Source organism: Stenella coeruleoalba (assembly GCF_951394435.1).
Source record: "Stenella coeruleoalba genome assembly, chromosome: 10".
In the NCBI taxonomy this organism is placed as follows: domain Eukaryota; kingdom Metazoa; phylum Chordata; class Mammalia; order Artiodactyla; family Delphinidae; genus Stenella; species Stenella coeruleoalba.
In genome coordinates, this window is record NC_137156.1 from 87,655,454 (window position 1) to 87,672,997 (window position 17,544).

Sequence of the window (17,544 nt, forward strand, 5' to 3'; positions counted from 1 at the left end):
AAAAAGACAAACAAAATTGATAAACTTCTAGCCAGACTCATCAAGAAAAAAAACAGAGGGCTCAGATCAATAAAATTACAAATGAAAAAGAAGTTACAACTGACACCACCACAGAAATACAAAGGATCATCAGAGACTGCTACAAGCAACCATATGCCAATAAAATGGACAACTTGGAAAAAAATGGACAAATTCTTAGAAAGGTACAACCTTCTAAGACTGAACTAGGAAGAAATAGAAAACATGAACAGACTAATCACACAAGTAGTGAAATTGAAACTGTGATTAAAAATCTTCCAACAAACAGAAGTCCAGGACCAGATGGCTTCAGAGGCAAAGTCTCTCAAACATTTAGAGAAGACTTAACAGCTACCCTTCTGAAACTGTTCCAAAAACGTGCAGAGGAAGGAAAGCTCCCAAACCCACTCTATGAGGCCACCATCACTCATACCACACACAAAAAAAGAAAATTACAGGCCAATATCACAGATGAACCCAGGTGCAAAAATCCTCAACAAAATATTAGCAATCCCCATCCACCAAAACATTAAAAGGATCACACACCATGAGCAAGTGGGATTTGTCCCAGGGATGCAAGGATTCTTCAATATCCACAAATCAATCGGTGTGATATATACCACATCAACAAACTGAAGAATATAAACCACACGATCATCTCAAGCAATGCAGAAAAAGCTTTTGACAAAGTTCAACACCCACTTATGATAAAAACTCTCCAGAAAGTGTACACAGAGGAAACATACCTCAACATAATAAAGGCCGTATATGACAAACCCACAGCAAACATCATTCTCAGTGGTGGAAAACTGAAAGCATTTCCTCTAACATCAGGAACAAGACAAGGATGTCCACTCTCACCACTTTTGTTCAGCATAGTTTTGGAAGTCCTAGCCATGGCAGTCAGAGAAGAAGAGGAAATAAAAGGAATCCAAATTGGAAAAGAAGAAGTAAAACTGACACTGTTTGCAGATGACATGATACTATACATACGAAATCCTAAAGTTGCCACCAGAAAACCACTAGAGCTCATTAATGAGTTTGGTAAAATTGCAGGATACAAAATAAATACACAGCAATCTGTTGCGTTTCTATACACTAACAATGAAAGATCGAAAGACTAATTAAAGAAACAATCCCATTTACCATCGCATCAAAAAGAATAAACTACCTAGGAAGAAACCTACCTAAGGAGGCAAAAGACCTGTACACTGAAAACTATGTCACCGATGAAAGAAATCGAAGATGACACACAGAAGGAAAGAGATAGCATGTTCTTGGATTGGAAGAATCAATATTGTGAAAATGACTATACCACCCAAGGCAATCTACAGATTCAGTGCAATCCCTGTCAAACTACCAAAGGCACTTTTCACAGAACTAGAACAAAAAATCCTAAAATTTGTATGGAGGCACAAAAAACCCTGAATAGACAAAGCAATCTTGAGAAAGAAAACTGGAGCTGGAGGAATCAGGCTCCCTGACTTCAGACTATACTTCAAAGCTACAGTCATCAAAACAGGATGGTACTGGCACAACAACAGAAATCTAGCTCAATGGAACAGGACAGAAAGCCCAGAGATAAACCCCATATATTTATGGTCAATAAATATATGACAAAGGAGGCAAGACTATACACTGGAGAAAAGACAATCTCTTCAATAAATGGTGCTGGTAAAACTGGACCGCTACATGTAGAAGAATTAGAACACTCTCCAACACCATACTCAAAATGGATTAAAGACCTAAATGTAAGACCAGATACTATAAACTCTTAGAGGAAAACATAGGCAGAACACTCTTTGCCATAAACTGCAGCAAGATCCTTTTTGATCTGTCTCCTAGAGTAATGGAAATAAAACCAAAAATAAACAAATGGGACCTAATTAAACTCAGAAGCTTCTGCACATCAAAGGAAACCATAAACAAAACGAAAAGACAACCCACAGAATGGGAAAAAATATTTGCAAACGATGCGACTGACAAGGCGTTAATCTCCAAAATTTACAAACAGCTCATGTGACTCAATATCAAAAAAACAAGCAACCGAATCAAAAAATGGGCAGAAGACCTAAATAGACGTTTCTTCAAAGGAGACATACAGATGGCCAAGAGGCACATGAAAAGATGCTCAACGTCACTAATTAGAGAAATGCAATCAAAACTACAATGAGATATTACCTCACACCAGTCCGAATGGCCATCATCAAAAAGCCTAAGAGCAATGAATGCTGGAGAGGGTGTGGAGAAAAGGGAACCCTCCTACACTGTTGGTGGGAATGTAAATTGGTGCAGCCACTATGGAGAACAGTATGGAGGTTCATTAAAAAACTAAAAAGAGAGCTACTGTATGATCCAGCAATCCCACTCCTGGGCATATATCCGGAGAATAACATGGTTCGAAAAGATACATGCACCCCAATGTTCACTGCAGGGCTGTTTACAATAGCTAAGACATGGAAGCAACTTAAATGTCCATCGACAGATGAATGGATAAAGAAGGTGCAGTACATATATACAATGGAATGTTACTCAGCCATTAAAAAGAATGAAATAATGCCATTTGCAGCAACATGGATGGGACCTGGAGATTATCATACTAAGTGATGTAAGTCAGACGGAGAAAGACAAATATCATATGATATTGCTGATATGCGGAATCTAAAAAGAATGATACAAATGAACTTCTTTACAAAACAGAAACCGCCTCACAGATTTAGAGAATGAACTACGGTTACCGGGGGAAGAGGTGCGGGGGAGGGATAGAGTGGGAGTCTGGGATTGACACGTACTCACTGCTATATTTAAAACACATAACCAACAAGGAGCTACTGTATAGTACAGAGAACTTGGCTCAGTATTCTGTAATTACCTAAATGGGAAAAGAATTTGAAAAAGAATAGACACATGTATCTGTATAACTGAATCCCTTTGCTGTGTCTACCTGAAACTAATACAACATTGTTAATCAACTGTACTCTAATGTAAAATAAAAATTTTTTTTAAATTAAAAAGATTTTAAAGTAGAAAAAATTAAATTCAGAAAAGTGCAAAGAAGGGAATGATCATTTATATTCTTATCACCCAGAATTAAACATGGTTAATCTCTTGACAGGAAAAAAACAGAACAAACCAAAAAAACCCCCCCCCCCCAAAACCCCACTATGACTTAGTTGTGGTCACTGCATTTCCAGGGGATGGTTGCACATCATAGAGAAGAGCCTGGTTGCTAATAGTTAAGCAAAGAGTGAACCATAGAGGTTTTCAGAAGCTCTGGAAATACAACACTGTTAAGAGCCGATACCGTCTTGGGATCTGTATAGATTTAGGTTTTACCTTGGCTGCTCATACAGAAGATTAATTACAGTAACGCAGTAGTAGTTGAACTGTGCACTAAAAGCAGCGTCTAGCCTCATATACCGCGCATGGTAGGTGCTCAATAAAACTGAATTAGCTTGAGATTCCAAGGCAGACTAAAGATCCAAACGAAAAATAAACTTGACTCTGCCATTAGCAAGCCAGGCTGCCCTAGGAAAGTCACTTCACTTCTCTGAAACTTCTCGGCTTTTCTACCATCTTATCCCCAGAGACAATATCTTGGGGCTTGGTGGAAACTGCCGTTCCTCCAGCTTATTGAGTGGTTAGTAAATTCTCAACATTTCATTCTCACTCCAAGCTAGACGTAGAACCTTCCACAATTGAGTACCTCATGGAAAGCACAGAGGGCATCAATACATATCTGTCTGTGATGATGGAGATAAGATGGCAAAGAAGACCATTAATCAAACTCGTATGAATAATGGATTACCATTATCTGGATTACGCCTCCCCCACCACTGGTGTCCTGTTGCTTACCGGTCTAGATGGACGGCTGGATAAAAATGAACAGCTAAGCCTGACATTTTAGATGAAATGGAAACGATAGCTCAATTGAGTAAAGTACGGGGGCCGTTCCACCTTGGTTGATTCCAGCTTTCTGTTTCAACGACAGCCACTTTAATCAGAGAGCATCCCAGAGACTAATTTCGATGGCTTCTGCACCTCTAGGAAGACTGGTTACTGAAGCATAACTCTAAGACCTTATCGATCCAGAACTGCTTGTTCATATTTCTTGAAATCATCTCCACACGTTATCTATGCGTGGCACTGTCGGGGACGTAGAGACGTCTCTAGGAAGACCGCACTTGGCTTCAAGGTCCTGACATGTGAGATTGGGTCACAAGGCATTTATTCCTGTATCCAACAGATGTTTCTTGGGTGCCTACCCCCTGCCAGGAGCTGTCTGAGCACAAGGAGTCTAAGTAGGAAATGGCCCTACTGGGGGAGGGGTGCTTTAGCCAGAGCCGTACGGAAGCTTTGCTGGAGATGAGCCACACTGAGCTGGGCCAGGATCTGGGGGGATAACATAAGAGCAGGGGGCAGGTTCTGACTGCAGGTGGCAGGAGAAAGAACGGTCAAGTGCTGATGAAATCGGGAGAGTGGTGAGGAAGCTGACTCAGTGAGGGTAGGGCCGACCAGGGAAGGTTCCCCGGAGGAGCCCTGGTGCTCTGCCTTAAAGGCTAAAGAAAAGGGCATAGGTTGGCGGGGACAGCCTGCATTACCTCCAGGACGGTCTCGCTTCCCTTGAGATCTTATGACGTTACACTATGCAACCAGGTTTGGAGATCATTTTAGTCTCCCTGGTGAGAGCGTAGCTTTCTTTTCCTTTCTGGTTTCAAAATGACATCATCAAGACCCAGCATAGGTGACGGCAGCTTCACAGCCCGGCTAGGATGCTACTGATGAATCAACTGGGAAATTAAAACAACAGACGAAGGAAAAAGAAAAGCCTCCTTCAGACGTCTATTTCTCCGTCTTAATTACCTACAGGAAGATCCAGAGCAGGTGTTCCGTACCTGAAAATTTACGGGTAATTATTTGGCGGCTCGACCCTTGGGTATACTGGGGTGTAATCCTTTTAACGCTAAGCAGTTTCACAATAACAGGGATTTGACACTTACCTAAATATGATCATTTTGTGTGCTTTAAAAGAGAGAACATCTGTTTTTCTCTGTGCATTTGCTTCCATAATATCCCCAAACACTCATATATTTTCCTCCTATATAATATCCACGGAACGGGTTACTTTTCGAAAGGGGCAGATGTTGATCTACTTCAGCTTAACACGAGGAGCGGTGGTGGGCTGAGGTTGGCCCCCTTACTCACAGCAAGCCTGGGTGGGGGGACCCAACAGGCTGATGGGACCTAGCAGGGACACACCGTTGACGGCTCTAAGAAATCTTGCGAGGAAGCGGCGATGATGGTACACGCTGTTCCCCCAGAAAACTGGGTCTGCTTTAGGAATGCCAGCTCTTGGCCGTGCTGCTGTTCATTAACCTTCTCGAACTGACCGGGTGACGTTCCAAAGACACGCCTCTGCAACAGAGCCTTCCTGGAAGTATACACACCGTCCTCTCCTGGAGATTCCCTCCTGGTGAGGGGCCACGGAGAGAACCTACCTGAACCTTGACCTCAGAACTTGGGACGCGCCGCTTGTCCAAAACCACCAGGTTCACTTAGTTAACAGAAATAACCTGGTGACATCCAAGCGGCTCTAAACGAAAGTCCAAATGTAACAGCAGCCTTCCTGCCTGGTATGGACTCATGGACTCCGTGATGATGCTCAAAGGAGCTGTAGATGGAGAATGGCCACAGTTTGGTTTTCTAGATGAAAAGCTCACGCCTAAGCTAATGGCTGATGACCCAAAGGGACTATGGCCTCCTGAAGGGCAGGCAGGGTGATGACTTGCTGATTTTGCCTTTCTAGCACCAAAAAGGATATTCCGTGTAACAGATGCTCAGTAAATGCAGGCGGGCAGAAATGAATGTAAGCGTGCGCGTAGGCTCTCTTTGTGCTTTCTACTTAACAACAGGAAGAAGTCTGAGCAGAGTCTTGAATGTCCGTGAGGGGCTTAGTCATCTCTAGTCCACGGGACTTCACTCTGCCCCAATGGCGTGGGTGGTATTCGAGGCTCGGAGGTACAGCTTCCCGCCATAATGAAGGAAACGCACAGAGCCTCGATCGTGTGGCTCAGGACGAGGGCAAATGCAAGCCTGGGCTTCTCTGCCTGGGCCTGGGGCCTCCGGGTCAAGGGCCCTGGGACTTGTGCACCGCAACACCTGGGGATCTTGGTAAAATGCAGATTCTGATTCTGTACGTCTGAGGGCCCAGATTCTGTGTTTCTCAAAACCCCCCCCATGCTGCTGTCCCAGTCTTTGCGCCACACTTTGAATAACAAGGCTCTAGGGAGGCATTTCAGAGTGGCCTCCTCCCACTAAAAGCAAGATGCTCTCAGATAGTTCATGTTGAGAAAGTTACTTCCTTTAGGAAGTAAAGGAAGTACCTTCCTTACCACTTCTGTGATACTAGCCCATCTCCTTAGACAGAGAGAAAGGCAGCAGGAGGCAGTGGAGAGAACGGGCCCCAGGCAGCCAGCGCTAGGCAGGTACCAGTGACAAGCACCAGGATTTAATAACACTGCCTCGTGTCCGCTGTATTGATTGGACACCTTCCATTCATGTCAAGGGATGCTGATTTTCTGACTGAGCTAGGGATACAGCATTTCCTTTCAAATTCTCCTTCGTTTACAACCCAATCCAAAAATGGGCAGAAGACCTAAATAGACATTTCTCCAAAGAAGACATACAGATGGCCAAGAGGCACATGAAAAGATGCTCAACATTACTAATTATCAGAGAAATGCAAATCAAAGCGACAATGGGGTATTACCTCACAGCGGTTAGAACGGGCATCATCAGAAAATCTACAAACGAATGCTGGAGAGGGTGTGGAGAAAAGGGAATCCGACTACTGGGCATATACCCAGAAAAACCCATAATTCAAAAGACACATGCACCCCAGTGTTCACTGCAGCACTATTTACAATAGCCAGGTCAAGGAAGCAACCTAAATGCCCATCGACAGACGAATGGATAAAGAAGATGTGGTATATAAAGACAGTGGAATATTAGCCCTAAAAAGGAACGCAGCTGGGTCATTTGTAGAGACGTGGATGGACCCAGAGACTGTCACACAGAGTGAAGTAAGTCAGAAAGAGAAAAACAAATATCGTATATTAATGCATATACGTGGAATCTAGAAAATTGGTACAGATGAACCGGTTTGCAGGGCAGAAATAGAGACACAGATGTAGAGAACAAATGTATGGACACCAAGTTGGGGAAAGCGGGGGGGCGGGGGGATGAATTGGGAGATCGGGATTGACATATATACACTAATATGTATGAAATAGATAACTAATAAGAACCTGCTGTATCAAAAAAAATAAAATAAAATTCAAAAAAGAAAAAAATTTACCTTAGTTTAAAGGAGTTGGGTTAAGTTAAAGGGAAAGAGAAAGCAAACAGCGGTTCTGGTGTATCAGATATAACAAAACAACTGTAAGGCAGAGTGGGCCACACGCGGCAGATACTGTGGGAACTCAGTGACCCTCCAGATATCACATGCAAACTCTTAGAGACGGGAGCATTTTTCCAGGGAGAGCCCACAGCTTCCATCAGATTCTCAAAGGTGTGAGAAAGTAAGATGGAACTAAAGAACCCACTGCTATAAAGTTAACGAAATATCAAAGATTTACAAAGTCGACATCCTACTCCAAAAATCTAGCTCCTGAGATATTTCGTAGCTTTTTAAAGACCTCTGCTTTGTCACAATGATCCTCAAAAAGCAGTGCTGTCCTATAAAGGTTATTAAATAGCCCTTCTTCTTGCAAAGCAGTGTTCCAGGGAGGCCTCAACCCACTGAACGCGGCTCTTCTAAAAGAAATCCACGAGAGGTGGACATTCCATGAGCATCCGTAATCTCAATGCATGCTGCTAGAGACGTATTAGCCTTCACAGCGACTATTGAAATGAGCCAGGGACGTGCTTCTTACCTCCAGCTCCAGCTCCTCTCTCTCCATCTCCTGATGGATGCCTTCAATGTAGTCATTTGGATCGTAGTATTCATGGGCTGAGGGATGCCTGAAAAAAGATGAAAGATCGTTAAGGCCCTGCTTGCGGTTCTAAGTATCTGTTCCCATCACCAGGCCCATCAGTGCCACAGGGGCTGTTCTCGGAGGCTGGGGTTCTTACTCAGTTCACTTCCCTCTGGTTGCGTTTCCCGGCACAGTCAGGACCTCCCTCACAATATTTCCACCATCTTCTCTAAAGCCCATTTCCTCCACAAGAAGGAGTTTAGATGCAGGTTGAGGGCGAGGGATGGAGTGGGAGATTGGGGTAAGCACACGTAAGCTAGTATACGGAGAATGGATCAACAACAAGGTCCCACACTCTAGAGCACAGGGAACTATATTCAATATCCTATGATTAAACCATAATGGAAAAGAATATAAAAAAGAATGTATATATATGCATAATGAATCACTTTGCTGTACAGCAGAAATTAACACAACATTGTAAATCAACTATACTGCAATGAAAAAACTTGTTAAGAAAAAAAAAAGATGCACGGTGAGAGAGGGACTGGCTTCGTGGTTTGCAGTGATCATTCCCTGGCCCACTAGTCATGTGAGTCAATGTGACTAATTTCTAAGTCAGTCTGTAGGTGGGAGACAAACTCTTATTGACTGCTCATGGCTTCATTCTTAGATTTTATCTCTGGGGAGAAAAAAGCTTCACTTCAGGCAACACTTAAAGACACGTGCCGGCCTCTGAGATAGGTTCAAAGGGCTGTGAAACTGAAACTGCTATGCTGTCATCTAGGACGTTTCTTTTCAAACTTCTTTGATTGTCTCGCAACGAGAAATACATTTGACATCACCCAGTATACACGTATACGTATGCAGAACACGTGCACACAGGCACACATATAATGCGTGTGTGTATATATGCAGACCCACATGCGTACACACGCCTAGGAGAACGGAAGCTTGCATTTCTCTAGGTTAACAAGGATACAGCACAATTCACAGAGCCCACTACCTCTTTGGAAACACGGCTAATGGAACCTCTAGGACCAAAGCCAGCGGGAATTACAACATGCTCAGTCAGGTCTGTGGCTCTGAAAGGTGTCAGATGCGGATGGAGAGCTTCAGCCTGATGGTTGGCTGGGGACCCAAACCTCCGCGTTCTCAAAGGTCAACAGGGCAATCAGTGGGCTCTGGTCTTCTCACCCAGGCACTTAGTTTTGAAACAACAGACCAGACATGAGCGGTCGTTCAAACGAGGGCTGGCTTTCAATTTTCTGCACCCATCAGGCAAATATGCTGCCTGCACTTAAGGGGCTGTTAGTACTGAGGACGCTGCTGGAAGGCCTGGGCTTTCAAGCCTCAGGGTAATCCCCCCTCACCCCCACCCCCCCATTCAGCCCTGATGCACACTCCTGCTGTCCTCTGACCTCGCAGCCAGAAGCAGGAGAGCACTGACCTCCGCACTCTTCTGACATTTCTCAAATTGCCCCTTGGGGGAAGAGTCATGTCACGTTAACTAGACTTAAGAGGAAATTAAGGGTTTAGCTTCTGAAAGGCCTGTCACTGTGACGGTTCAACGTCGAGAGTCAGGAGTAGCCTTAAAGGCCTCATCAATGTGAAAGGCAGTTTGGGTCTAAAACGTCCAACAACTGATTTGAATGACTAGTCAGTGAATCATCCAGTTGTTTCCTAGCAACTGGCACGCTATGGAGTATTGACGCTGAGGTGGGACAGACCTGCCTTTCCATCCAGCTGCCAACTTTCATGGAGTACCACTGCTGAGTCTGCAGTTCCTCGTGGCACAGAAGGGACAGTCATGAGAAATGGGTGAGGTGACAGTTCTCTGCATACTGCCTTGTGCCCTTTGAGTGTCAGACGGGATCGGGGGCGGGGGGGCACCCCCTCCTCTACCTTTACCCGCTGCCCGCCGCCCAATTCACCTTGTCACGCCTGGGGAATTAGCCCTGGGTTCTGATGACAGCTAACCGTCAGAACCACGGGATGAGAGGCCAGCCTCTGTCTGGAATCTGGTAGAACAACAGGAAACGTGTGCTCACTCCAGCTACTGAGTTACTAATAGGAATCCAACAGGTATTGCTCAGAGGATCTCCCTAGGAGAGGTGGAGATGCCCTTTGAAATAAGGCATCAAGGCAATGATCTGAACCAGCAGCAAGATGGGAGGAGGGACTCTAACATCAACCGGAGAGGCTAAGAAGGGGAGGTGGACACCTTGTCCAGAGATGTGCAAAATCACATCCGAAAAGCCACCTTAAAATGGACATCTTTTAAGCCACTTGTCCACCTGAGAAAATTTCTTGCTCTTCATTTTTGTCCCTCCATATTTTACATCAATCACTAAATTACCAGTGATCGCCACTATCATTTATCCAGCGCTTACCGTATGCCACGCTGAGAACCTGCCACGCATTAGTTCATTTAATCCTTCAACAATCCTACGAGATGGGTACTATGATCATCATCCCATTTTAATAGAAGGAAAATGAGGCCCAGGGAAATCAACTACCCAAGTTACACAGCTAGAGATTAGGCTTTGTCCAACTCGGAGCCTCTGAACTACCTGATATCTCTGGCAGTAAGTAAGGTAAGAGGAGAGTCGTGTGTAAAGTAATTTACGTGAAGCACTGCATCACAGCTGTTATTTAATCGGTAACTGCAGCGCTTATATGAGGCATGTGTGAATTTACTCCATGGATCCAGGTTTGAAATGAGACCCAAGAAAGCAGAAGGCACAACCTCCTGGGCTCTCTTGACACTCACAACTTGCTTTGCTGTCTCTTTAAAACAACCATCAGCATTCCCTCTAGTGAGAACTACCAAACCTTCCCACTGCCATTTGCGGTGATTAAATTTCATTCGGAAACAACTTTTATGACATTTGTAAGTCATTTTGTTCTTCGAATATAATTTGAGTAACTCCGCTCCAGGGGTCTAACAAAGTAATTAATATGTCGGAGCGGTTTTGAGCAGGATTCAATTTATTGCCTCTACAAACAATAAAGTGAAACGTGGGCAACTTGGGGGGAAACTGTAAGATGTGTTCATTTTTTTCACCACACGGAAGGGAAGAAACCAACTTCTCTGTACTTCTGTACCATACTTAACACATTTAAGATTCATCACCATGTGACTTACTCCTCGGGCAAGAGATAGGGATCCAGCACAGGTGGGGTGGGTGAGGACATCTTGGTAAGAGCCATGATGTGCTCAAAGGTGATGTCCGTTTGGGTTCCCGTGTCCACCATCTGTGACTCTGACGGAGGCGTGAACATTTTGGTCCGTGGTGTTCGCCTCAACACCTGGACCACGATGGGCTCCTTAGCTGTCTTGAAGGCTTCCACAGCCTGGTCATGAGTTGCTCTGGATAAGTCTTTGCCATTAACCTGTCGAAAAACAGTAGAGGGGGAGAGGATTATAATTAAGCGGAAGCCGGAAAGACGGTTTTCGTGTGTAAGCAGCTAAAAGGAAAATGTGCGGGCGTCCGAGGACTTCACTGCTCTGTTTCAGGTTTCCCCAGGAATGCCTGGTGGGAAGGCGGTAGGTTTGGAGGTGTGCAGATCAGGCATGAAATAATAAATCTCACGGCGGGGAAGGCGTGGCTTCCCACTGGAGTGTCTTTAACACAATTTCATCCCCTTCTCATCTTGCCTGGGAGAGAAAAGAGCAGCCTCAGGCTCACAGCCTTTATGGGCCATACTAGCTAACTGGAAATTAATTATATTGTTCTGTTTTAATGGTGTGTATTTTCCCAGTTCCTGTCAGGTGAGATTAGTTTCCCTTTTATGGAAGCGATATGACATTTCCTTCTTAAATGAATGCCTTTGCTTTTCCTTAAAAAGTCAATGAGAATATTAAGTAAGTGATAATACAGGTCACAGGTAGATATGGCAAGTATCAAGGAGGAACTCAAATGACCTGACATTCTGGCCCATGTTCGGGAAACAGCAGCTAGCTTAACTGCTGTGTTGTTTCCCACTGTGCACACAGTCCTTTGCTACTGCTGCATCCTCAATGTCTACACTTACCGAGTGCCCACTGTCTACCACATGACTTAAATGAAGACACCTCTTAACACGTCCGTCATCACAGTCATGGGAAGCTGGAAAGACCAGAAGTACGTGCATCCCTCTCCCCTTATAGCCACAAATAAACTGCGCAAGATGACCTTGCTGGTGACTGATGGGTCAGAACTTCGGACGCTGCATCCAGGATTCTTTCCAATGATAGAATCCGAACTGAACACGGCTGTCTTTAGAACAGCTTACACAAGAGGAAATAGAAGCCGGAACCTTATGTCTAGAAAATGAAGTTATTCCAAGCAACATGGAAGCTCAGCTATTTACCCTCCCCGTCCCACTCCCCACAGCAAAGGACTACGACACTGTGTTCCGATAGCTAGGTGATGTCTCATGACTGCACTCACATGAGAGTTATCAGGCTCTGAAATATTTTGATACCATCCCCCAAGTGGTATGTATACTGCTTAAGGGCCAATATAAAATGATGGTATAGGAATCATATTCTGCAGAATATATGTTTGTAGAAGTTCCTTGGCTTCTCAGATCTTCTCTGGACAGCACCACTGACAAACTCATGTCACTTATTTGTAAATGCCCAAACCAACACCGAACCTTTGCTAGTCTGGCGTCTACATGCCCCACCTTAGCATCGTGTACTTCAAAGCACACTGACGATTAGGTCTGTCCCCTGAGGTAGAGCACTTCGGTTTCTCTTTGCCAAGCAGAACATGAATACCGATTATGCAGCAGTTTTTCTGGTTTTTTTTTTTCGCTAAGCCCTTTCACTCTGGCCCTACAGGGACAAGAACTCTAGGTTGGAGTGCCTTGCAAACAACTGCTGGGTTGAGGAATAGATGTCGGATTCTTTCCTTGTAATGAAGCCCAAATGAATCGCCAGTGGAGATTATTAATGATTTGGATTCAGTCCACTTAAGTAATTTACTATCATCATGAGGGAGTTAGGCAGAGCAGCAACTGTGGGCTGCAAAATGACTCAGGTGCACCAGTATATAAGTGAATGGCTGAACCATCAAACTCTTACCATCCTTCACCCTGGAGGAGTGGAAACACCAGGATTTAACACCACGGCCGTCTTCATTCCTCCTCCATGGAGGACAGAATGAAAGGACATGAAGGAATTCTTCCTAGCTTTGCAAACCAGTTGAGCACCTCGACCCCTTCCCTGCTCAGAGCCTAGAACTCTGAGGGCTTGGGGATGAGGTGAGGGCGGGGGAATGAAGCCCAAGTTGGAGTGCTGTGAAATTCGCGCCAAGGCCGAACTGTCTGAGCCGTGTTTTCCGTTAATGCGTGACACCGGGAGTCAAATCATCTACGAATTTATGATGCCGTAGTAAATTTCTCCCTGGATTAAATGAATGCCGTAGACAGCACCCTGAGGAGATATCGGTTTGGCCAGTGCCAGCTCGCCATGCTGGGGATGTCTTGTGCTAAAGGTAGTTTTACCCACAGTGAACTCACAGTAAGACTTTTGAATGGGTCTGCAAGTTGGCCTTTTGCCAAACAGGAACGAGCATGGGACTTTCTTCTAAGGGAGCCTTCCAACTGTGTCTTAAAAAAAAAAAAAGAAATCCATCCTAGGAGTCTTTACGTTTTATCCACATAATTAGGTCTTGCAAATACCTCAGCGGAAAGGTCAGCTGCCTGATAAAAAGCACCCCTCCTTGTTCCTCCTGCTTCCTCTCTGCTGAAAGAGCTTGGACTTTGTTTCCTTTCCACCAGATCAGAGAGCATTCCCTCTGGGGGAGACTTGAGATGTGGGTTTAATTGGCTTTAGCCCATTGTGGAGGTCTGGTTCCTTTTGCTTAGACATGGAGCCGGGTCTCTGAGGCCAGGTTAACACACTAAGGGATGCAGAGCAGAAAAATAGAGAACTGGGGTCTCTTGATGATTATCATTGAGCACATGAAGCGACCAAGCTTAGAACCTCTTAACCCCAAACTTCTTGTCATATTTGATAACACAATCCTCATACTTGAGGCCATTTTCACTTGTATTTTAACTCCCTGCAGCCCCAAACACCCCAATAGGTATAGATATTGCACCGATGTACTGTAAAGTTAGACAGGAGTGTAGTATTTGTTCCTACAGACGTTCCTCTGATGTGTATAAAACAGGGGGTGAAAATGCTTTTCTGATTAGGAGTGTATTTTACTCAGCTTATTATTATTATTATTTTGTACAGAAAAGTGATGGCAACTATTGCTTTCTCGTACAGGTGTCTAAACCAATGCTAGAACCGCTAAGCAGATGCTTAAATGGTACCTACAACACTTAAAGGATGGACTCGTCTGCAGCAGTCTAAGCTAAGAAGATTCTCGGGGGCAAAGAGCTGCCCTGTGTCCGGGCGCACACGATTACAGACGCAGGCAAGCTTTTCCGAATCCCTCTGACTTTGGGTATTATTCAACGGCATGGATCCATCGGCACCCATAACATCCCGAGGGCCTAAGATGCAGAGAAAGAGGAGGTGGCAAATCCCAAGGGAGGCCAGGAACTTGGTCGGCGACTGTGAAGCATCCTCTCATCCCCCACCAGATCGTCACCCCCCGCTCACGGCCGGGTCCCACAGAAAGGCAGTTCTGACCACTGAAGCGGACCCAACAATTTCAGGAGCCCGGTGCCCTGTATATGTTAATCAAACACAGTTCCAATATGCCGCTCCACAAGCCAGGGGACCCGCTCCTTTCTCATGGCTCAGGGCTGCAGTGCCCAGGGGCTCAAACTGTGGAATCAGACCGGGGTTAGAATCCGGACTGTCGCTTTGGACAATTTATTTCCCTCTGAGTCTCGGTTTCCTCATGTGCAAAATAAATGTAATTATAGTGTCACGCCTCTTAGGGTTATTATAAAGTTTAATGAGATAATCTACTTTACAGCCTAGCATGCACATCATAAGAGTTTACTAAGATACCAGTGCTCACGGGGATCCTACCCCAAAACAGTCACATTTTCCCAGGAGAAAAGAGTCTGCAAATCAAAGAAGCAAACGCAGCCTAGTTAGGTGGTCTTAAGAGGCATTTGTATACTGAGAGGCTTTTTGATTTTTCAGGGAAGTTCCCAGCCCAAACGTTCCTCCGCTACCGACACACACATTGATATTTTCAGTCCGCAGTTTGGGATTCTCTGGGGCGGGCGGTGCAACGGAGAAATCTTACAGGACGCCTAGACCCCTGCCACACAAGCTTCTTGACAACGTATTTTAGGCATCATTACATTCTCTTAAAAGACGATGAGACAAGGCAGGGACTTACTCTCCTAGACAATCCATTTTTGCGGCCAAATTTGTTCGCAATTACCTTGTGCACATAACACTTATTACCCTGTCATCTTGGAATCACATCACTGAGAGACTTAGCGAGGTGATGAGTCCGGTGCATGCCGTCAGCCAACCGAGAATGACAACCTTTATTCCCGGGATTAGCATTACATGTACATTACACAAGACGGCGGTGACGATGGCTGCAATTACAGGCGCAATGCTCATCCCGTGACGTTTGGCCCAGTCAAATTAAATATCATTAACTCGCCCAATTGAGCAGATTGCCTTTAAAACAGTTTATGCAGCTCTAAAACCAAGGAAATGGAATGTTTGGGGAGAAAAAACGCTGCTGGTAAACTTTATTATAAATTAAATGCTTACGTTATTCACCTAAGGCTCCGGATGGTCCCCTGGGATGTAGGTGCCATTAGGGTGAAAATCCAATTCCTTTATCTCAGGGCAAACATCACTGCTGCAAAAGTGACAGGACACTAAGGGACCTTCAAGAGGTCCTTTAGCATACGATCTCCAGGGACAGGATGCCGAGGGCACGGAAGGATTCCCTCCCGGTTGCATTTAAGCCTGGGTAGCATGACTCCGGCTCTTTGCATGAGGTGCCCGTCGGTATGTTTTCCACGGTCCTGAGAACGAACGCAAAGCTGGTAGGTTTTTCCACATGGGGGTACATTTCATGGATAACCCAGCTGTCCATCTTTCACCCATTCACCAGGTATTTTCTGAGGTTACTCAGGGAGACCTGTTCCCCTCTTGGCTGACGGGATACCACTTGGAAGGATTTCTTGGGGAAAAATGAGGCCACAGGAGGTGCAAGCCACTTAAGAAATGGTCAGATGAAATGCACTGTGGGTAGCATTTCACCGTGGCATCTAATGAGAGGTTGGATCTGGCCGAGGAAGGCAAAATCTACACACGCTGGAACGGTAATTAAGCTCACGACCTAGAAAGACTCTTGGTTTTCACGGTCTACCTAGAAATTCCACTGGTGAAACTACTGTCATACGCTTTTTAAAATCACCTTTCAAAACAGGAGCCGGAAAGCTTTCAAAGTTCCCTACAACATACTTATAAGCATTTCGTGGTATTTTAAGATCTATCTGGAAAAGACATAGCATATTCTCTCTAAATTAGACAATACATTTCTATTTATGGGAAGACAGTTGGTTTCTGAGGATCTGCGTATCATGATCACCCCGATTTCTATTACCTGTGCAAACGACCCCAGTATAAAGTGCTAATGCAGTTTTCAATTCAGCCTACTATAAATTACGCCCCGGGCTAAAACCCCGGTTTTATAGGGTTCATTTAATTAAATACAGGGGCAGTGATTGCATTCTGTAAAATATCACACCTATGTTGTCAAACTAATTAAAACTTAGATTCCACTGGAAGCAATAGACGATAATAAACTACACACCGAAAAGTAAAAGGTTTCAAGCCCTGATTTAGGTTGGATTAAAAAAACTTCTTTCATTCAGGCAAATTCCTGTCTGCCTTAATTTATTTCAAATTTATAGTCTGCTCTGGGGCTTGATAAAGGGAAGGCCAACTTATCTAAAATAGAGGTATTATGGCGGTGAAGAAGGAATATGGGTCTTAGTGAACAAATGGTGTTCAAATTAATATGTTTCTGTGCAAAGTACTCACTTTCAAGACGGTATGAACAAGGAGACTACACTCACAGAGACCTCAGTTCCGATGTAGCAGAACTTACATCTGTACGGGTGCATTCGGTTTGCAGTAAGGACCGCAGTGAGGTTCGTCCATGGTCATTTCTAAATGTGTCCTGATGTTTTTTCCTAGGTTTGGTATTTCTTCAACGGGAAGATCCCCTCATTATATTCTGAGTGCCCTGTGTGGATGAAATGTGTAGCCTGGCTAATGTTCCTATCAGAGGAGTCTTCCTTCTGTCAAACTTAAGCCTATCATGTTTCAAAATGCTTTACTGTTTTTTTTTTCCCCCTAAATATAGAATATACATGGCTACCAGCCTCCGAGTGATAAAAGAGATGACACATCTTAAAGAAAGAGGCTAAAAATCATAGATGTACTCAGATTAAAAGTATTAGTCCTACACTCTTACAAGATGCTTTTCTTCTCAGGTCAAAATCCTATCTTCATCAACAAAATGCTGCTTATCTCCTTTTGGAAGCCTTGATTTCATCCCCCCGAAATCCCACTGTGAACGATAGGTCACAGAGGTCCATTAAACTACAGTGG

At 44.5% G+C, this 17,544-nt stretch overlaps 1 protein-coding gene across 1 annotated transcript in view; it reads right to left on the reverse strand.

Annotated features, from left to right (window-relative positions):
- PDZRN3 (PDZ domain containing ring finger 3) overlaps positions 1-17,544 on the reverse strand; it is a 247,439-nt gene that overhangs the window by 15,812 nt on the left and 214,083 nt on the right. The window contains exons 4-5 of the mRNA XM_079933478.1: positions 11,143-11,390; positions 7,953-8,040 (exon numbers count right to left, since the gene is read on the reverse strand). Coding sequence (XP_079789604.1) covers positions 7,953-8,040; positions 11,143-11,390 — 336 coding nt within the window. The remainder of the gene's footprint in view (positions 1-7,952; positions 8,041-11,142; positions 11,391-17,544) is intronic.